At 44.0% G+C, this 22,897-nt stretch overlaps 1 protein-coding gene across 1 annotated transcript in view; it reads right to left on the bottom strand.

Annotated features, from left to right (window-relative positions):
- LOC135215461 (lipoyl synthase, mitochondrial-like) overlaps positions 1 to 22,897 on the bottom strand; it is a 51,308-nt gene that overhangs the window by 5,785 nt on the left and 22,626 nt on the right. Inside the window, exons 3-8 of the mRNA XM_064250186.1 lie at positions 17,031 to 17,156; positions 15,445 to 15,561; positions 13,563 to 13,719; positions 13,391 to 13,448; positions 12,523 to 12,681; positions 12,236 to 12,351 (exon numbers count right to left, since the gene is read on the bottom strand). Coding sequence (XP_064106256.1) covers positions 12,236 to 12,351; positions 12,523 to 12,681; positions 13,391 to 13,448; positions 13,563 to 13,719; positions 15,445 to 15,561; positions 17,031 to 17,156 — 733 coding nt within the window. The remainder of the gene's footprint in view (positions 1 to 12,235; positions 12,352 to 12,522; positions 12,682 to 13,390; positions 13,449 to 13,562; positions 13,720 to 15,444; positions 15,562 to 17,030; positions 17,157 to 22,897) is intronic.

Below are 22,897 nucleotides of genomic sequence, written 5' to 3'. Positions count from 1 at the left end.
TGACAGACGTCCTGCTGAAGGCCAAACTCAAGGATATCAATCGAGTCTGGCGTTCGAAGGCCAATGCAAGGTTCTGGGACAGGCTTGCTCTGTTGCCAGCCATCCTGAAGAAACGTCTTCGGCCTTGGTCGAAGGCATCAAACTTGGCGAAGACAATTCCGCTGCAATTTCCTCCTCCATTCTTATTCTTAGTGGTGCACACGGATGCGTCTCTGACGGGTTGGGGGGGATACTCGCAGTACGAGAAGGTTCAGGGGACGTGGTCGACTCAGTTCCAGAAGCTCCACATCAACGTTCTGGAGGCTATGGCTGTGTTTCTTACGTTGAGGAAACTTTGCCCGTCAAAGGGGACTCATATCAGGTTGGTCTCGACAGTGCAGTAGTAGTGAACTGCATAAACAGAGGCGGTTCAAAATCAAGCCATGTGAACCACGTAATGATAGCAATCTTCTCTCTAGAGGCCAAGAACACCTGGCATCTGTCAGCTACTCACCTGGCAGGAGTTCAGAACATAGTAGCGGACGCACTTTCTCGCTCAGTCCCACTGGAATCAGAATGGTCACTGGACTGGAAGTCATTCAAGAAGGTTTGCAGCATAGTACCGGGTCTGGAAGTGGATCTATTTGCTACCGAGGCGAACCACAAACTCCCATGTTACGTAGCCCCCAACCTGGACCCTCTGGCCTACGCTACAGATGCTCTGACCATAGATTGGAACCAATGGAAGAAAATTTACTTATTTCCTCCAGTGAACCTTCTCCTGAAGGTTCTGAACAAGTTGACGTCATTCAAGGGTCAAGTGGCACTCCTCGCTCTCTTCCGAACTTGAGCTTGTCACAACAAGTACAAACGAAGACTGTGTTCGATTCCTCAGGTCTTCACAAAACCCTAACTTTATGGATTTCATGAAGTTTGCAGGACGGAGGGGTGAGGACATAGACCCAGAAAACATTTCGTTCTTGGAGTCAGACAAAAGGGAATCAACACTCTGCCAATATGATTCAGCAGTTAAGAAATTGGCAGCTTTCCTCAATACGTCCAATATCCAAAATATGTCAGTTAATGTAGCTATCACCTTCTTCAGGAGTTTATTTGAACAAGGTTTGGCGGCTAGCACAATTACAACTACGAAATCAGCCTTGAAAAAGATTTTCCAGATCGAATTTGGTATCAATTTAACCGAGTCTTACTTCACGTCTATTCCGAGGGCTTGTGCACGTCTTCAGCCTGTACAGAGACCGTCGACGGTGTCATGGTTTCTTAACGATGTACTTAAGCTCGCTTCGGATACAGACAACTTGGCGTGTGATTATCAATCCTTATTGCGTAAGACACTATTTTTGTTAAGTCTGGCTTGCTAGGGTTTCAGAGTTGTCAGCTTTATCTAGAGAGACCCAGGTCATATAGAATTTTTACCTTCGGGGGACGTGTTGCTTTCACCAGATCAGACATTTCTCGCCAAGAATGAGGACCCTTTAGATAGGTGGTCGCCATGGAAAATTGTCCCACTTCCGAAGGATCCATCATTGTGCCCTGTGCAAACACAGAAGGATTTCCTTTCTAGGACATCTGGCCATTCGAAAGGTCCGCTTTTCATTAGGGAAGCTGGGGGGACCATTTCTCTAAAGGGCATAAGGCAACAAATTTTGTATTTTATAAAGAAAGCTAATCCAGGATCATTTCCGAAGGTGCATGACATCCGAGCTATTGCGACAACTATTAACCATTTCAAATATATGTGTTTTGATGATCTTAAAAAGTACACTGGTTGGAAGTCACCCTCAGTTTTTAAACGCCATTACCTTAAGTCCTTGGAGGCTCTTAAATACCCGACAGTAGCAGTGGGCAGACCAGTGTCCCCTGCTACAGCATGAACAATTTGCAGTGGCTATAATTTTTCCTCATTTTCTTTCTGCCAGCCTCATTACCAATCTACCTAAGCTACCTCAGCCCATACTATGATCAGCACCATAAGCACCAAATATGCCGATTTTTGCTTATTAAGCTGTTGGAACGGAACGCCCACTGATAACAAGGACTGCCAGTATGCTCTTACTTTCCTTCTGCGATGAAAAATACAATCAACCCCCTTTATTCACGGAATCATGATTCGCTGACTCGCTATTTGTGGATTTTTATGAACAGTATACTATACCCATTATTCATGGAAAATTTGCCTACATATGGTATTTTACACCAAGAAATATTCACAAATTACTTTATTTTCATATAGTAATCTATTTGACTAAATGCACTTTTAATGTTTTTTTTTTTTACTTTTTTTTTGTTCTGACTATATATAAACATTTTTAGAGGGATTTTAAGTATTCATGGATTTTAGTTATTCACTGGGCTTCTGGTACCCATCCCCCTTGATTTGATTTTAGAGATTTTAGGCATAATGCCAAGCACTGGGGCAACTAAGGCCATTCAGTACTGTAACGGGAATTGACAGTGAAAAGGTTTGAAAGATGTAATGGAGGAAAGCCTCGCAGTTGCTCTGCGAATCAATTGTTAGGATTAGGAAAGAGTGGAAACTAAGATGGAAGAAAGAGGATATGAAAGGAGGTGCAGTAAAAGGAATGAAAGGAGGTGCAGCTAGGGGGCGAAGGGAAGCTGCAAAGAACCTTAAGTATGCCTACATTGCACCTAATAAGTGCATTGACGGCACTACCCCCCTACGGGGCCTATCCCCCTCAAATAAGGGGGGTGGGGGTCCACTGTAATGATGATATTGAGGGATGGTTTTTACCCAGTGCCGTTTTGATCCAAATACCCAGCTGAATATCTGGCCATGCTAACTTGTTTAATATTAGTTATAGAAAAAAAAATTCTTCTGACAGAAATTTTCACAAAGATTCCAAATACATATGCTCTTAATAATAATGATACATAATACGGTTAAAAACTGCTGGCCTACAGTTGCCCACCACCAGGTCTTAGCCGGCTAATATTATATAACTTAATATACTTTTTATTGGAGATATCAATTGTACACTTCACAACTCCGGGAACTAATATCTATGGTGTCCTCATATGGGCTCAAAATGACCGAACAGTCTCATATCTATTCTATTAGTGTGATGTCATTTTCCTTTGGAGAATGGCATGCAGTGGGCAGGGCTTAGCTGCATGGAGCCGTGGACTTTGCTATTACCTGTCAGTAGATACTAGAGCACAATAACAATACTAAAACACCCAAATAATATTAACCACTATCAGTACACACTGGAGACCACTTACCAGATCTAAACACCACAAAATTATGAAAATTCATAAGCAAGTGCATAATTCAGTGAAATTTTTAAAAAATCCTTCAAACAGATGAGCTGGATTAATCAGCCTATAGGTCTTATAGTATGTGGTGGTAAGGCCTCTTCTAAGGCTATTTTCCCCCCAGATAGTCAGTACTACCTAGCCCATCTCCATAGCAATATTTATTCAAATATTATAATAATAATATCATTATTACCAGTAACATTACAGGAATTATCATAAACTACTAGCAAATTCATCATTTTATCTTGGCTGATCTTCATCATACCTAAATATGGCTCAAAACAATCACTTTCAGCAGATTCCATTGAAAATGCATATTACATTTAAGTTTGCTTTGGACTAATCGACTAATCAATAAGCCTAATATCAAACATTCATTAGGCTCAAAGCAAATCATATGTTCAACCAAGCTTACCAAACTTATGGCTAGTCACTACAATTTCTTACAAATACCAAACATTTACTATTTCATGCAAAAACTGGCACAAGCAATAGCAAGTACTGACAAACAACCAAATGCGGTTTGCCGATACTAGTTTCTGTAACTAGTATTTCTGGGCTCAGCCCGTGTCGCCTCGTGAAATGTCCTTTTAGCACACATTTCTAAGGTAAATATTACTAACATTACCAGAGAAAAAACTAAAATGGAATGTCAGAGTATTCTGACTCGCTCACCTTATATCAAAAGGTGTCAGTATGGTTTCTGGGGCGAGTGAAACCTCTACCACGGGTCTCTTACCATTTAGATCCATCCTTCTACAAAATCCCCCTACTAGAGAGGGCCGACACATGGCCTACACCAGCAACTACTACTACTAGCGCTCCCGACGCCATCACGAGCGCCTCTAGCGGTTATCCTTTCCGTTAGCACCATCTTGCACGCACGTGTTTTTTCTTGCTGTGATTTTGTGCTCGCTTTTTTGGATTATCCACTCACCATGGAACTTCAAGCCATCGCCGCAGCTAAGTTAAGTACTGCTAAAGTGTTTCACTTAATTTTAGCCAGCCAGGGTCCGTTTAATCGTTTTTATTTAGGTTTTTAACGGCGCCCTCCACGGCATGGCTACAGAGTCGTCCCAGGGGCTCGCTCCATGTGTTTCATTATTTCATGCTTCTTCGGTCCCCCATACCGTGGTAGCCTGAACTTAGCAGTATATATTCACATTTTATGTGTTGTGCAAGATTTATTCTGTGCTTTATTCGTGCTTTACTTACTCACGGGGATTCTAGTTCGATTGAGCTTATAGCCTACATTACCCTTAGCTCAGTGTTCATGCATGCATGTTCCTTTGTTTAGGTCTGTTAGGCATACATAGGACATCTGTCCTTTCTTTTAGTCCTGCCACCCTGGCCGCCGCCCTCCGTATCTACGTATCGGTTAGCCTAGCTTCTCCAGGACGTTGCTTTCTCTCTATCTGTTTATTTATCTTCTCTCCCAGTGTTATTTTAGGCTTTATATGCATGCTCGAGACGGTTAGAGTTAGCCTAGGCTACCTCAGACCGCCTGGCCTGTCTTACTGCGTGGCCCTGCCACGTTCACGGCGAGCCAGGCGATCGCCATGAGCCACCCGGCTACTGTCCCCATGCTTCCTCTCTCCCCCCTAGGGGGGGGGGAGAATACCGCTCGCTCACGTTGCCCATGGCAACCATCCGAGCTCCCTCCCTTCTTCCCCCTCCACAAGGAGGGATATAGGTGTTAGCAGGGGTACTTCTGAGGCTGACTCAGCTCATACCGCTCTCACCCCTCGGTTCCAGGGGGGGTCTTTTGTGCGTTCGGGCTCGGCTGGCCACCCGGCTTGGCCGCGCTCGGACCTCCTTGGGTCCCATTCAGCTCTCTCTCTCACCCCGAGTCACCACCCTTCCCCACCACTCCGACGGCGGGCTCCGCCAGTCATTAGGGATGGTGACTGAGAGAAGCTCTGCCACATGCACCGCTTTTATATTGCCTTATTTTACGTCTTATTGTTTGTTATTATTTGTTGTTCTGTTTCGCTAAGCCGGCGGACCTCCCGCTCACCACCCGGGTTCTCCGCCTGCCTGCGAGTTTTTTGTTACGGCGGAGCTACGCTCCTCCGACTAGTCTTTATTAGCCTCCTCATGCTCCTCCCTGCTGTCCTCGTACTCCTCGCTCCGGCGTATAGGCAGGTAACTAGTTTGGTGAAACTCCTTATTCCGGCAACACCGGAATTGTACTGAAACTAGTATACCAGCTCTATTGGACACCCACCACTTACCAGGAGAGCAAGAAGAGGCTAACCCCAATGTTATTCACTCCGGTATCCTCCGGTGTTACAATATATCACTTTCTGGACTTGATCCAGTTACTCAGTGTCGATACTCATGTTATCTGTTCACTTACAGGCCACCCATTGCCAGGAATCTGGATGCAATGCCGTCCTACAGGACCCCTGTGGGCACGAGGTCTGCCGGACCCATGCTGTCTGCGCTATCCGCTACGGGGACATAGCGGTCTGGCACCACGAGAGTTGCACAATCTGCTATGATCTTGTAGATCAGTTTACCTCCGGTGTAAGTATACTCCGGAGAACGAATGCTATATAATTTGGCCTATATGTATACAGTCCTAATAAGTGATATATCTTTATATAAGCATATAATTTTTAGTTCCCTAGCTTAGTGTTTATACTAACCTTCTCTTACAGGCTGTTCAAGCCATCAGGGACGCCGCGTCAACCACCTTGAAAGCCTGGGTTGGTGGATTCGGGAGGAACGTTACCAAGGGGCAGCCCTACATCCTCGACAAGAAGATGGCTGCCCTGATCTTCCCCGGCAGGAAGACAACCTCCTACGTTGACTCGGCAGCGGCGGCCCCGTACATCCCCACCATCCAACATCAGGTGGCCCAAGCCTTGGCAGACCCGGGGAACTCTGAAATTATTGACGATGTGGCGACTCTCAATCTGGACCGAGAGCCCATGGTGGTAGGTGAAGCAGAAAGTATGTTAGATGAGGCAGGTTTGTTACGGGCTCAAGGGCTTCCCTCAGGTCCTTCTGGATCGACTTCTATCCCTTCTTCCTCTTCCTTTCAAGGATTTTCAGAGAGTGAACTTTCGGTCAGACCGAAGTCCACCCAAGCTATCCCTAAAGTTAAGGGAAAGTGAGAACCCAAGACCCTTGAGAAGACGCTGCCTAAGAAGTCAGCGCCTTCTACTTCTCTTAAGTCTCCGGCTCACCATCCCGGAGCAGAGAAGCCGAAATCAACATCCTCTCACTCTAAAGGGTCCAGAGGCAAGTCCTCGAGGGACAAAACTCAGCTCCCATCTAACCCTGAGCCTTCGACCTACACGGGGACTCACCTTAAGACTCCCGGCGGAATCAAGGAACCTAGTCCCTTTGATACAGACGCCTTCACTGCAAATATCATGCAGCAAATGGGAAGCTTTGTTGGAAACTTAGTCCAAGACAAGTTTCAAGAGATGCTGTTTCACATCTCAACTTCCTTCGAGGAGTCAGGCCAGTCGATCCGAAACATTTCGGAAAGGCTGGCCAACCAGGAGAACCTGATTGCAGGTCTCCAAGAGAACCCGTCGGCAGTTCTCCCACAGCCCGGCATGGCGGCTCAAGCCATGCCGAACTACAACACCCTCCCTCCTTATACAGCGAGCAATCCTTGGAGGATCTCGTCCTATGCCCCCTTTAAGGACGGGATGCTAACGTTGGGGGACTGTGGTACTCGAAGACTTGAGGACTTCGAGTTCCACCCAGCTGATTTGCAACCCCCCTTCATTGGTTACGCCCGCCTTACGGAGGCAGCGATGAGGAGGGAGGATAAGATCCCCAAAGAGACCGTAATCTTCGGTCGGGATCAAGCTCAACGAGATTGGCTGAGGAGCCTAGAGGAATGGGAGTGCATCAACACCAAGATGCAAGCCTTCAAGAGTGCTTTTACCATTTTTGTGGTGGACGGAGAGACCCCTATTCCGTTCACCACAAAGGTGGCGGAGTTAACTCTTCAGGCCATGATGAGGGACGAACCGATGCCTCAGCTCCAGGAAATGGAGCCCACATCTCTCCTCCTCCCAGGTACCGATGACCTTTGGTCAGATCTTCCAGCCACCTTTAAGGTAGGAAAGCTGAAGCCAGATTGTGCTATAACACAATTTAGTGAAAGGCTCCCCAGGCTCCCAGACAATCTCATACAAGCAGAGTTTGATGCTAGAACCAGGTTAGGGAGGTCTCTCAATACCCTGGTTATGACAGAGGTTTCGGCCACGACATATGGTAACGAACCTCTGTTTAAGCTGATAGCCAAGTCACATCTCCATACGGTACAATGTGACTTGTACGACTTCGTGGTGGCAAGACGTAATTGTAAAAAACACGTCCTGCAGGAAGCTACCATCCGCCACGAACCTAACAAGTTGCTGGCGGCTTCGATCTGGGGGGCTGACCTTTTCCCAGAGTCGATAGTTAACTCTGTTCAACACGAAGCAACAAGACTCAACCAGAGTCTTAAGGTTCGTTGGGGCCTTTCAAGCAAAAGGAAGCCAGACCCAACTTCCTCAGCTAGAAAGCCTAAAAAGCAGAGGAAATTCCAGCCTTTCCAGGCTGCCCAACAACAGCAGGTAGTGCAGGCAGTGCCAGTCTCACAGGTGGCACAGCCCTCCACTTCAAAGGCCCAGACTCAACAGCAGTTCCTACTTTTAACTCCTCAGGGCCAAGCTTCCACCTCCTTTGCGGTCTCCTCGGCCTTCAACCCAGTGTTTGAAGGCCAAGCTTTCCAACCCTTTAACAGGTTCGGGAGAGGCAGCAGGGCTAGGGGTGCATTTCGCCAAAGAGGTGGCAGAAGAGCAACCAGCCGGGGGAAACACCTACGAGGACGACGCGGGTCACGACCTGCCCCAAGTCAGTGAGAACCCTCAGGTAGGAGGGAGGCTGTTCCTTTATCGTCACAGATGGGGGTTCAGCAATTGGGCACAAAGCATTGTGTCCAAAGGACTAGGGTGGAGCTGGACCAAAGGTCCCCCTCCATCCAAGACCTTCTATCAACAACCGACATCGGAATTGATGGATTATGCCCAATAACTCCTTCAGAAAGGAGTAGTGTCAAAAGTCAAGCATTTAAAGTTTCAAGGTCGCTTGTTCAGCGTGCCAAAGAAAGGCTCAACCAAATGAAGAATAATCTTAGACTTTTCCCGTCTAAACTTATTCACTCGTTGCGATCTTACAGACGCATACTATCATATCCCAGTGGCAAGACACTTCCGCCCGTACCTAGGTTTCAGGGTAGGGAGTAAAGCATTCTCCTTCAAAGTAATGCCCTTCGGGTTGAACGTGGCCCCCAGGATATTCACGAAGGTGGCAGAGACAGTAGTTCAACAACTAAGGTCTCAGGGGATAATGGTAGTTGCGTATCTGGACGATTGGCTCGTTTGGGCAACGAGTATCGAAGAATGCCACAGAGCAACGGTCAAGGTAATACAATTTCTGGAACATCTATGGTTCCAGATAAACAAGACCAAGTCCAGGCTAACACCGGACTCTCGCTTTCAGTGGCTCAGCATTCAGTGGGATCTGAACTCCCACACTCTATCAATTCCGGCGTCCAAGAGGAAAGAAATAGCCAAAGCAACCAAACAATTTCTCAAATGCAAACAGACATCAAGGAGAGGCCAGGAAAGAATCCTAGGCTCTCTTCAATTTGCCTCAGTAACAGATGTTCTACTGAAGGCAAAACTAAAGGACATAAACCGCGTTTGGCGTTCGAGAGCAAACAACAAGTCCCGGGACAAATTGTCAGCCATCCCGGCAATACTTCGCAAACGACTCCGCCCCTGGGTGGAGGTCAAGAATTTATCAAAATCAATTCCTCTCCAGTTCCCCCCTCCGGCTTTAGTCATCCACACGGATGCTTCACAAAGCGGCTGGGGAGGATACTCTCAGTACAAAAAAGTACAGGGGACTTGGTCCCCTCAATTCCGTCAGCTCCACATCAATGTGTTGGAAGCTATGGCGGTATTCCTCACTCTGAAGAGACTTCTGCCAGCCAAGGGATCTTACATCAAGCTGGTATTGGACAGCGCAGTAGTAGTACACTGCATCAACAGAGGCGGCTCCAAATCAAGCCATGTGAACCATGTCATGATAGCCATATTTTCTCTGGCAGCCAAGTACAAATGGCACCTGTCCTCCACTCACCTAGCGGGAGTAAAGAACGTGATAGCAGACCCCTTGTCTCGCTCAGTCCCTCTAGAGTCGGAATGGTCTCTGGACAGGCGTTCGTTCCTGTGGATCTGCCAGAAAGTTCCAGGACTCCAGGTGGACCTTTTCGCCTCAGAGTCGAACCACAAGCTTCCCTGCTATGTGGCTCCCAACCTGGACCCTCTGGCTTATGCCACAGACACCATGGCCATAGATTGGAATCAGTGGAAGAAAGTATACTTCTTTCCTCCAGTGAATCTTCTTCTGAAAGTTTTGAACAAACTCAGGACTTTCAAGGGACAAGTTGCCCTAGTAGCCCCCTATTGGCCCAAGAGCAACTGGTTTCCACTCCTATTGGAATTGGGTCTCCGCCCTCAACGGATTCCCAATCCCAAACTATCCCAAGTAGTGCAAATGAAGACTGTGTTCACTTCCTCAGGAATTCTCAAAACCCTAACTTTATGGACTTCATGAAGTTCGCGGCTAAAAGGGATGCAGATATCGATCCTCAAAACATCCTATTCCTAGAATCGGATAAAAGAGAATTGACCCTTCGTCAGTATGACTCGGCCGTTAAGAAACTAGCCAAATTTCTGAGGGGAACCGAATCTCAAACCATGACTACCAACCTGGCTATTTCCTTCTTCAGGTCTTTATTTGAAAAAGGTTTAGCGGCCAGTACTATTCCTGCCACTAAGTCTGCTCTAAAGAAAATATTCCAGTATGGTTTTAAAATAGATCTAACAGACTCCTATTTTTCTTCTATTCCTAGAGCTTGTGCTAGGCTCAGACCAACAGAGAGACCTAGCTCAGTGTAATGGTTCTTAAATGATGTTCTCAAACTGGCCTCAGATACTGATAACAACTCATGCGGTTACTTACCCCTCCTAAGGAAAACATAGTTTCTTTTAAGTCTAGCCTCAGGAGCCAGAGTATCTGAACTGTCGGCTCTCTCTAGAGACTCGGGTCATACAGAATTTCTCCCATCAATATTTGGCCAAAAATGAGGACCCTTCAATGAGATGGGCCCCTTGGAAGATCCTCCCTCTTCCTCAAGACCCCTCTTTATGTCCAGTTACGGCCTTACGAGCATATCTGTCCAGGACAACCATGACTTCCTCTGGCCCTTTATTTATGAGGGAAAAAGGTGGCACTATTTCTTTAAAAGGTATTAAGTAACAGCTCCTGTACTTTATTAAACAAGCCAACCCAAATTCATTCCCCAAGGTCCATGACATTAGGGCAGTAGCTACCTCGATCAACTATTTTCAACATATGAATTTTGATGATCTGAAAAAGTATACAGGCTGGAAATCGCCGACAGTATTCAGACGTCACTACCTTAAATCCTTAGAAGCTCTTTAAATTTCCAGCAGTGGCAGCAGGAGAAACAGTTTCTCCTGACACTGCCTAAGTAGTTTAGTAATAGATCCAGATCTCCTTTCTACCTGCCTCACTGACATCCTTTCTGTAATCCTGCCACCAGGTACTCCTCCCTTTTTTAGCCTTAGCTGCCAAAAAGGGCACTTATTGTGATGTTTTCCTTATTTTTTGCTAGGATTACTCACACCTGTAAATAACCTATTATATTGTATAGTTTTAAGGTTATTATAAGTTGACATAATTAATTTTAAGTATGTATTATAATCTTTGTAGTCATAAGTTTCTAGATTATAGTACTACTTTAATATCAATTATTTTTCATTCTTCCCTTACTCATGTTATATCCTCTTTCAAGCTTGTGGCCATTTCTGTGGTACTATTTCACGAAGCAACACATGCTGAGCCCAGAAAAGGGATTTTGACGAAGGAAAAATCTATTTCTGGGCAAGGGCCCGTGTCGCCCAGTGAAATCCCACCCTTCTTTACACCCACCCTTGGGCCCAATCTTGACAACCTAACTCCAAGGATGACCGCTAGAGGCGCTCGTGATGGCGTCGGGAGCGCTAGTAGTAGTAGTTGCTGGTGTAGGCCGTGTGTCAGCCCTCTCTAGTAGGGGGATTTTGTAGAAGGATGGATCTAAATGGTAAGAGACCCGTGGTAGTGGTTTCACTCGCCCCAGAAACCATACCGACACCTTTTGATATAAGGTGAGCGAGTCAGAATACTCTGACATTCCATTTTAGTTTTTTCTCTGGTAATGTTAGTAATATTTACCTTAGAAATGTGTGCTAAAAGGACATTTCACTGGGCGACACGGGCCCTTGCCCAGAAATAGATTTTTCTTTCGTCAAAATCCCTTTTCTCCTTCATACAATTAAGAGTACACACTAAATTTAACCTGCACACTGTAGCTGCAGCTGGAGAACTAATAACAAGCAAGCTATATAATATTTTTGAGCAGGTAAAAAAATCTAATACTAGTAAAATAACCATTTTAATTAATCTAAAATTTACTACATGCATAATACTAAAGGTAACAAAGCATTTTTTTACACTGCTTTCATAATTTAGAAAAAAAAATGTATCCAAATTTGTTTCAACAATTATCATATGGCAACAGAGGCAAATGATGATGTCAGTAAAACTCAATCAGATGATGATTTTGAGAACATAAACATACCCATTTGCATTGTTGGAACTAAGCAGTTGGTATGCCAAGCAAACCTCTAAACTGATGCTCTACCCTCTAAAAAAAAAAAAAAATTCAGTTTTTTGAATTTTGAATATGGGTCTACAAACCTGTACACTAACGAACTAGTTTTCCCAGACAAGCCCAACTGAAATGGGGGTGCACCTAATAACCATGAACCTTACGTGCCATCAAATACATTAAATATACATCAATAATTACCTTTCATGGTTTGCATAACCTGTTCATCTGTCTCTCCCAGACCCAGCATAATTGAGGACTTTGTAATGAGATCTGGGACAGCCGTCTTTGCATCTGCTAAAACTTTTAGTGACTGCCTGTAAAAAATAAAGTAAAACGATCCTTTAGTATAGTAATTAAGCCGATAAGACTGCATGTGAATAAATTTAGTAAAATTTAACTTAGTTCCGTATAAAAAATGTATCAAACACGACCATGATTTTCTTTTATAGAATATACTAAATCACATAAGAGAAATAATACCTTACCTGTATTTTGCTCTAGGATCTCTCACAAATGGTGTTAACTTTTCAACTGTTTCAATGTTGTGAGCAAAAACATCTAAACCTGAAGATGCAATAGTTGTTACAGAAGATGTTCTACCTCCAAAGTCTGGAACTAAGCATTCTACCAAGATTGACGGAAGCCTGAAGAAAAAAAAAATCACACAAAATATTAGTTACAATTAATTTTGTATGTAATAGTTTTGGGGCTAAAATATTTAAAAATGGGTTTTTTCCTTTACAGCAAGATGAATGAATTTTAGCACAAGGTTTTACAGAAGAAATTTCCATATGTAAAAGAAGTGACAATGAAATAAAATAAAAAAAATCAAAGCAGAAATAAATAGTAATCGGAAAAATAAAAGCAATGGTGCATGGAATAAGTAGTATTTATCATTAGGAGTGTCAAAGAGATGAACAGGAAAGTGGTGTTAAAGGATTAGTGGGCTACTGATGGGTCTCTATGTTGGTATATGATATGGCTGAACTATTCTATACAAAGGGTACACAATGTATGATAATCCATGTATTAAAAACCATAGGAATAACTTTTTTAGCATTGGTAATTATGATCCCTTAAGCAGTATTTGTAAGATTGTTTTATAGCTAAAACACCAAAGATTTATTCAGCTCTATGACTGGGGAACTTTTCATTACATCGAAAAGATAGAGGAGGAAGTGTGTATGACATTTGACAAGATTTATCCTTTATCTATTTAGGAAGTTGGGACAAGCCAATAATTTGGACCAAATCAACCTGCATGAAAGGGACTGATTAGCGAGATGATATAAAATTAGGCTTTCAACTGAAAATGAAATTCACTACTATTTTTGTATACAAAAATTTACTAACTGTTTCTTTAGCTCTTGGACCGTTTCTGCAAAATGTGCTGCCCCTCCATCAGGTATATCTGGTGAGACAAACAAAAACATGAAGTTTTGCTCTCCTAAGAAAAAAGTAAAAGTAATTAACATTAAGATTCATCCCATATAAAATAATTTAATGTACAGCGCAACAATTTTACCATCACGATCAACTGAGGTAAGAACAATGTATGTAACACCCCATCTAGCAATGGCTGTAGCAGTATTAACAGGCTCATCAGGATCAAGAGGTGGTGGTGCTCGGGAGGTTTTCACAGAGCAGAAACGACATCCTCGAGTGCAAGTGTCTCCCATCAGCTGTTGAGTTGATTTGTCATTAGCAAAAACCAAAACTACTTAAATATACCTTATATAATGTAGGCACACTAAAACTTATATCTTAAAATGACACCATAGGGGAAAGCATAGAAAAATTATTTGTATACATAGTTACCCAACATGCTTGGACAGTTCAAAATACAACTACAGTAATTAGAGTTTGCTTTTCCCTTGTTTAAAAAAATATACTCCTCTAAATCAACCTTTATATGAACTTGAGCTCATAAACCGGTGCATCTGAAGCCTGCAATGCAGAGAATACCTAGCTCATTAAGAAGCTACACTTGGCAGTACACAATGAGTTAAATACTATATGTATAACACAGAAAATTAATTGTTAGTGTAAAATTAACTTTTTGAGTATAATATTCAGATTAAAATCTTAATAATCACTGCACAAGCATTCTCTTAGTGATTAGTATGTGATAAAAATGTGATCTAATATACACAATGGGATTTCTTAAGAAATGTACAGAAAAGACATTGTCAGTGTCAGTTTATTGCCACCCCCTTCGACACTTACTTCTATCGTGGTTTATCACAGCATGTATGTACTTGGTGGTGACATGGCCCAGTTAAACCTTGCTAAGTTACTTCCTAAAAAAAACCTGAATGACTTAAAGGAGCACCCTCATTTATCTCAGCCGAGTCCAGCATTCATGCAAACATCTGTGGACCATGTCTAAATGGTAAATACCTATCATACAAAATTCAGGACATGCACCTGGGCTCTTGCAGAAACCAATCACGAAACTATGGAACAAATTGTTAATTTCAGCACAAGTATTCAGATTTTTTACCAATAGACATTCAAAAGTTGAAGGAACTGTATTTCATACATGTACCTTGGAAACATCAAGTGCCTTTCAAAAGTCTCTGTCAGAGCGGCAAGTTTAGGTGATGTTCCAATTGCTTACACCAGGAATATCCCATATTGGTCTGAAACATTTGTAGCTGTGATGGCAGCAGGTCTGTGGTTCCTTAATTTGCACCAAACTTATTTTATTTCACTGCCTCTCTCCCTATCAGACAGTAACACATTTCCTGTTACCCTTAAACTTTCCTGAATTAATGAATTTTCACCAAGAGACTGTATTTAATTCCACCATATTGGACCGAATACATCTTGCTGCTAGAGTAGCTTCTCCCCCACTCCTCAAGTTTTGTATTTTGTTTATTTCCATCCATACAATTAATTCAAATAACCTGCACATTCATCCAATAATTTTCATAGTTGCATCAAATAAAGATATACTATTTCCTCTGGTAATGACAAGGCCTACTAAGTCAACTCCCATTAGAAATAAAAATTTGTCTTGCAAGATCATAATGGGATGCACTTGAATGGAGACATTAAAATTTTTTGTTCTTAACTAAGCAAGCATGGGTTCCTGCTTATATGAGAAGACTTTAACATCAACATTTTCTAAACCTAAGTTCCACTAACACTAAAAAACATTACTTTTACTTCCTTCCTTTGGTTTATTTATGATCTACTTAAAAGAAAAAATATAAATCAAACATAGTAAGTGATCCTCAGTGTGTTAGCAATAGTAAGAAATATTAGTTTGTATCTGTGTACTACAAAATTTATCAATACTGACAGCCTACTAATTTGATTCTTAAACTGTTCATACCACCTCAGTCAAGGTATTTGTGAATCCCACTAAAGGAAATATATTTCCACAAAAATTTTTTACAAACCATGATTGTAGCAGTAGCAACATTGTCGTCATTGCCACCCCAACACTCTCCAATATTAGGGCATCGGGCTTCTTCACAAACTGTATGGAGATTAAGACCTCGAAGATCCTCCTTTAACTGAAATAGAAGACAATTTAAAATAAAAATTGTTAATACATACCAAGGTCTTGGAAGCCTCTGCTTCAAGGCAATAAAAATTTATCTTTTGTCAAGACTCACTACCACTATGAGTTGTTTAATTACTAATTACAATATAATCTATGGTGCTGCTGCTTCAAAAGGAAGCTAGGATTATTCAAAAAGCACTTGTGACATATGAAGCTGACTTTTGTTCCAAAATATGGGCAATACCTGAAACATACACTATTTATCACTGAACAAGGACACCACAAACCTAAATAAATTTGAGAGGGAAAAGTTCTTCAGTAAGGACAGAAGACTGCGGGCCATGTTACCAGCAGCCTTCAGTAGGCATGGGGTACAAAAAACCCCTGCAGAAAGCAGGAACAAAGCAAGAGGAGCAACAATGATTATAATAAGAACAATGACAAGAAACAGAATGGAAGATGGACAGATACTGGGAAAAAGATCATGGTACATAATTGGTTGTCTACAGGAGATAAGATATAAAGGAACCGGCACGAAAACAATCTAGCGACACTGAAAAATACAATCTGCTTAACTGATGGCAAAAACACCAAATTGAGTTCCATACTGGTCACAGATGAAATGGAAGAGACTGTCTCTCAGGACAGAAGGTAGTATTAAATGTGTCATAAGTTGGGAAGGCATAATAATATAAGGTATCATGGCCATGACAACAAGAGACCTATGCAATTTCCTATCTTGACGTATCATGGCTATGATAACAAGAGACCTATGCAATTGCCTATCTTGACATAGGAGGTTGCAAGGGACATCAGTCTCTATGGTTCCTACTATTTAGAGACTGGTGCAAATGAGAAGGGTTTGGTAACGGTGGCATCTATATTGTCAGTAATTTCCCTAACCAGCTGGGTAGGGAAGAGGCTATGATCTCTAATGTCAAATGTCCAAAAGCCCTCAAAGTCTAAGGATAACAGTGTATCTGATAAACCTCTCAATATGGCGTCACTCTTCTTGAGGATGCAGTTAGCTAGAAAGCAGGCCATCATTTGAATATTCCAAACAGGTGCTTGTCACAAAGAAGCAACAGTATCCCAGCTTTAGTTAAATGGCATATTTAAATATAATACAAGCACATTGCTTTGGATACTGCAGTGCACAATAACAGAAATAATTCACGGCGCAACTGTAAACATGACAATGTACATACATTTTTATATCTGGATGCAATATATTCTAAAAAGAGAACTACTTTGTCCTTTTATGAAAGAATTCTGAATTGGCATAACTTTCACCTTCATAAATGAGGGTCCTGGTACCAAAACCTTTGTAACCTACAATAAAAAAAAAAATCACATTCCTACTAAAACGAATAATAAAGCAAATCACAGAATATAACCAACTGCCTACTGCTTTGAACACTGTATCATACTCCCACTAAATACTTAAGTGCTTCTCACAACAAAATTAAATTTGCTAACCTTACTGTAATTTTTGCCTAAGGGAATCTCTCTTTTGAGCCATGGAGGTAATCTGAGTCGTCCCTTTTCACCTGCTTCACGCTTTAATTTACCCTGGTAGTCTGACCATGTCATGTCCTTGGTGACCTGATGGAAAAATTATTAAGTTTACTTAAATTCTATAATTAACAACAAAAACTTTCCATTCTCAGAATATTATATAATTATGACTACAGTAGGTAAGAATATATACAGTAGACCCTCAGTATTCGCAGGGGATGGGTACCAGCTCCTCCCACGAATAGCTAAATCTGCAAATACTTAGAACTACCGATTTTGATAGTTATAAAATAAAACTTAAAAAAATGATATTGTTATTTTACAATAAAGTTTTGTACATACTTACCTGGCAGACATATACTTAGCTTACGTCTCTGACGTCACGACAGAATTCAAAACTCGCGGCAAACGCGACAGGTAGGTCAGGTGATCTACCTTACCCGCCGCTGGGTGGCGGGTTGTAAGAACCAATGCCCCTTTCTTGTCAGATTTTTTCTACTTACTCCGTCTCCTGCCAGGTAAGTATGTACAAAACTTTATTGTAAAATAACAATATCATTTTTGTACATGAACTTTCCTGTCAGACATATACTTAGCTGATTGACACCCTTGGTGGAGGGTAAGAGACAGAAAATAACAAAGAAAAGGTAAAACAACACCTGTTGTAGGGTATAAATAACCTTGGTTCTTACCTGTTTAGGCTGAAGACTTCATAGGTACTGCTATTAGTCTGCATAGCCATAAGAGCTACAGCGAGGGCGTGACTTACAGCTGAAAAGACTCTTTGGGTCTACTAAGGGATTTGGTATCCGCTTACTTAGTAGAATCCAAGTCGGATCATGTCAACGGGGGTTCGCCCTCTTCTATGACAGAACCTGTCCACTACCAACGCAGGGAGCTTCAAACCAAATCCGATCACCTAAACCAAACTAAAGTTATTAGTACTACGAATACAAAAAAATGCCTACCTGCATCATTTTTCACAACCATATGAACACAATACCAAAAACAAGGGAAAAACTACAAAGGACATGTTCCAGCTCCCTGCCCCAGCACCGAATCCGCCGATACGTACGGGCCTAATGCGAAGCATTCGTCATACGTAATCCTGACGTCTTTAAGGTAGTGGTTGGTGAATACTGAATTACATCTCCAGAATGTAGTTTTCATCAAATTCTGAAGACATATTCTTATTAAAGGCCAAGGAAGTGGCAATGGCTCTCACCTCGTGAGCCTTGACTTTTAGGAGCTTGAAATGTTCTTCATTACAAGATCTATGTGCTTCTTTCACTAGACTTCTAATGAAGAAAGACAGCGCATTTTTAGACAATGGTCTACTGGGTCCTTTACAGAGACCATAGTCTGTCCTCAATGCCCCTAAGGTTTTCTTCTTCTGAAGGTAGTATTTTAAACTCCTAACAGGGCAAAGAGTCCTTTCGGTTCTTCCCCTACTAGGGCAGATAATCCACGAACCTCAAAGCTCCTTGGCCACGGATTTGAGGGGTTCTCATTCTTTGCTAAAAACGAAGGAAGGAAGGAACAAATCACGGAATCTCCTTTGAAACCTACCCTTCCTTCTAGGGCATGAAGCTCACTAACCCTTTTAGCAGATGCCAAAGCCATGAGAAACAGAGCCTTCTCGTAAGATCTTTGTGGAGGCTAACTGGGGTGGCTCGAACTCGAGGACCTTAGGAAACGAAGAACCACGTCCAGATTCCAACTTGGAACTTCGGTTGAAGTTTCTTGGAAGTTCAAAAGATCTTAATAGATCATGCAGATCTTTGTTATCCGAAAGATCTAAGTTCCTATGTCTGAACACTGCAGCAGCATGCTCCGATAGCCCTTGATGGTAGAGACTACCAAACTGCATTTTCTCTAAGGAAAACTAGGAAGTCTGCGATCTGAGTCACAGAGGTACTGGAAAAGGAAAACTTCTTGGTTTCTGCACCACCGGCAAAAGACATCCCACTTCGACTGGTAGACTTTAAGGGTCGAAGGCCTTCTAGCTGAGGCGATAGCCTTAGCAGCCTTTGTCGAAAACCCCTTCGCTCTGACAAGACTTTTGACAGTCAAAAGCCAGTCAGATTGAGAGCAGGGAGGTTTTTGTGATACCTGTCGAAGTGGGGTTGTCTGAGCAAATCTACTCTTTGTGAAGTGCTCTTGGAAAGTCCACCAACCATTCCAGTACCTCTGTGAACCAATCTTGGGCGGGCCAGAACGGAGTACTAGCGTCATTCTTGTCATCTCCGAGATCGCAAATTTCTTGAGGGTTTGTCCCAGTACCTTGAAGGGGGGAAAGGCTAGACATCTAGTCCTGTCCAGTCTAGGAGAAACGCATCCACTGTTACGCCCTGCCCCGGGTATGAGATCGGGGAGCAGTAAAGTTCTATCCTTGCGTTCCTTGCTGTGCAAAGAGGTCGATGTGAGGTCTGCCCCATCTTCTCCACAGGTCTTGGCATACCTCTGAGTGGAGGGTCCACTCTGAAGGCAGGAGTTGATTCTTCCTGCTCAAGAGATCGGCCCTGACGTTCCTTTCTCCCTGTACGAATCTGGTGAGGAGACTGATCTTCCTTGCTTGAGACCACAGCAGAAGGTCCCTTGCTGTTTCGTACAGGGAGAAGGAGTGCGTCCCCCCTGTTTTTTTTATGTACGCCAAGGCTGTGGTGTTGTCCGAATTGACCTGAACTATAGCATTTCGGACGTGGGGCTCGAAGGCTTTTAATGCCATCCAAACTGCCATCAACTCTTTCTTGTTGATGTGCCAGGACACCTGTTCCCCCTTCCAGGTGCCTGACACTTCTCTTGTCCCGAGCGTCGCTCCCCAACCTGCTTCCGACGCGTCGGAAAACAACACATGGTTGGGGTTCGGCATGTGCAGAGACATTCCTTCCACAAATCAGAGTGGGTTGGTCCACACCGAAGGTCCCTCTTGATTCCCCTTGAGATCTTGAAGGAGAACTCCCAGATCTAGGGAGAGACACCTCCAGTTCTGGTAAAGGAAGAACTGTAGAGGCCTAAAGATGCAACCTTCTAGAGAAACTAATTGCTCCAGCGAGGAGAGTGTCCCCAGCAGACTCATCCACTCCCTCGCTGTGCATGCATCTTTCTCTGGAAGGTCGTTAGTTTCTCGTGGCAACGCTATCCTCTCTGGCGACGGAAAAGCTCGAAAAGCCAGAGAAAACTATCCAAATCCCCAGATAGATCCGCTCTTGACTGGGGATTAATTGAGACTTCTGGAAGTTCACTAGAATCCCCAGAGAACTTGCCAATGTAAGGGTCTTTTGTAGTCCTCCAGACATCTTCTTGTGAGTTCTGCTCTGATTAGCCAGTCGTTGAGGTAGAGTGACAACCCTCACTCCCTCCAAATGTAGCCACTGCGCCACGTTTTTCATTAACCCCGTGAACACTTGGGGTGCAGTCGACAGGCCGAAGCACAAGGCCTTGAATTGGAAGATCTTTCCTCCCATCATGAATCTCGAAACTTCCTGAAGAAGGATGGATCGGCACATGAAAGTAAGCGTCCTGAAGATCTAGTGACACCATTTCAGTCCCTGGACGAAGAGCCGCTAACACTGAGGAAGTCGTCTCCATGGCGAACTTCCTCTTTTCCACAAAGACGTTCAGGGCGCTTACATCCAAAACCGGTCTCCATCCTCCTGAGTTCTTCGGAACTAGGAACAGTCTGTTGTAAAAACCCAGCAGAGCGGGGATCTTTCACTAGTTCTATAGCCTCCTTCTCTAGCATCAGATCTACTGCTAGAGAAAGGGCTTGATTCATGATGGGGTCCTTGTACCTGGCCACCAACTCCCTCGGAGTCGTCGTCAATGGTGGCCTTGATGAGAAGGGAATGAGGTATCCTTTGCTGACAACTTGATAGGGACCAATTGTCTGCCCCTTTGTGGGCCCAGACGTCGGCAAATTTCAGTAGTCTGGCACCCACTGATGTCTGGAGTCCTTGAGCGCTATTTCTTCCCTCTGACTGACCTAGAGAAGGTTTTACCTCTCTTAAAAGGTCTAGTTCCTCTGTTGAAGAAACTCTGGCAGGGGGTCCTTCTCGAAAGGGCTCCTGCCTCAGTGGAGTCTCTTTCTTGGTCTTGGGTTGGAAAACAGAACGAGGTTTCCTGGCCGACTGGGCTAACATGTCCTGAGTAGCCTTGGCTGAGAGGGCACTCGAGACATCCTGTATAATCTTCTTGGAAAAAAGAGAGGTGGAGAGTTGAGCATAAAGAAGGGAGGCTCTTTGTGCATGAGAAACTGCCTTAGTCAGAAACGAACAGTATACTGACCTCTTCTTTATCACTCCAGCTCCAAAAAAGTGAAGAGACTTCACTCGAGCCGTCTCTCGACATGCTTTATCCATGCAAGTGAGGACGCTGTTAAGATCCTCAGGAGACAGGGAATCGGGGTCTGAGTCTTCTAGCCAGAACTCCTAAAGACCAATTAAGGAAGTTAAAACTTCCAGGACTCGGAACATTCCCATTCTTCAGCAGGTGGTCAAGTTCGTTCATCCCCCACGTAGTCTTGGCAGACAGGAGGGGGCGGATCGACGAGCGGAATCCACCAGTGAAGAGAAGTCCGAGTCCCAGACGAAGAGAGAGCGAGGCCCAAGGGTTCCCCCGATTCGTACCAGAAACCTAATCTGCCAGTCAGCTTTAGACGGAGGAAAGAAAACACAATCTTCCCTTTCTCTTCCTTGGCAAGGAGCCATTCCCCAAAAACCTCTAAGTGCCTTTTTCGTGGAAATTGTAGGCTTCATCCTTACACAAGATGAAACCTTCGAAGTCTTCGATGTGGAGAATAAAGAGAGAGGCGAAGGAGGAGCCACAGGAGAAAGGATATCTCCGAACTCTTGAAGGAGCAAATCTGTTAACCTCTTATACGAGGAAACAGAGGAATCTTTGGTCCTTCTTCTTCCGAGGGATCCTGTTCTTCTCGGCTGAAGAACCATCATGATCCTTAGAGGCGCGGCTATCCTTGGAAAAGTCTCTTGAAGAAGTTTGCCGTCTGCCTCTTGGAGACAAAACTTCTGGAACGTTGCCTACTCGAAAAATCCTTCTTGTCCTGAGGAGGGCGTTTTCCAGTTTCTTGGCCGCCTAACGGGCAAGGCGGCTCAGGTGCAGAGCGCCTGTTTGAAGAAAAACTTCTATCAGGCTCTTGGCGCCTGTCCAAAGGAGAGCGGCTACCTGGCGAACAGCGCCTGCCATGAGAGAAGCGGCTACCAGGCTCTTGGCGCCTGACCCGAGGAGAGAGGCTCTCTGGCGACGAGCGCCTACTAGGGGAGAAGCGTCTGCCAGGATCCCAGCGCCTGACTCAAGGAGAGCGATACTCAGGTGAAGAGCGCCTGCCAGGAGAAACGCGCCTAACAGGCTCTTGGCGCCTGCCAAGCTAAGAGCGCCTGTCCGATTTAGGGCGCTTGTCAACAGGAGAGTGGAGGCGAGACGAGGAGCGGCTACGAGGCGAGAGTAGCGCCTACTAGGCTCTTGGTGCCTGTCAAGGGGGAGCAATCCTGTCTCGAGAAGAGCGTCGTTCTGTAGGGCGAAGATCGCCTATGAGACGCCTGATCCTTGTCCGAAGGAGAAACTAAAACATCATGCCTAACAGGCGACTGGCGCTTGGAAGCAGACGGGGTTATCTTGTCTGATGTAGAAAGTCTCCTGCGAGACTCCGAACGCCCAGGAGAGCGGGCCGCCTTCCGTCGAATAGCGAGAGTTGGGAGAGGGGAGCCTGGACTTCTTTACAGGAAGCGAGATGTCCTTCCTACGACGAGAAGACACACAAAGAGAGCCAGCCAGAGCCGAAATCTGCACCTGAAGACTAGCCCAAAAAA

This window comes from Macrobrachium nipponense, chromosome 5 (assembly GCF_015104395.2).
Source record: "Macrobrachium nipponense isolate FS-2020 chromosome 5, ASM1510439v2, whole genome shotgun sequence".
NCBI classification, from domain to species: Eukaryota; Metazoa; Arthropoda; class Malacostraca; order Decapoda; family Palaemonidae; genus Macrobrachium; species Macrobrachium nipponense.
Note: the sequence above shows the minus strand (reverse complement) of the source record. Positions and strands in the feature narration are given on the sequence as shown.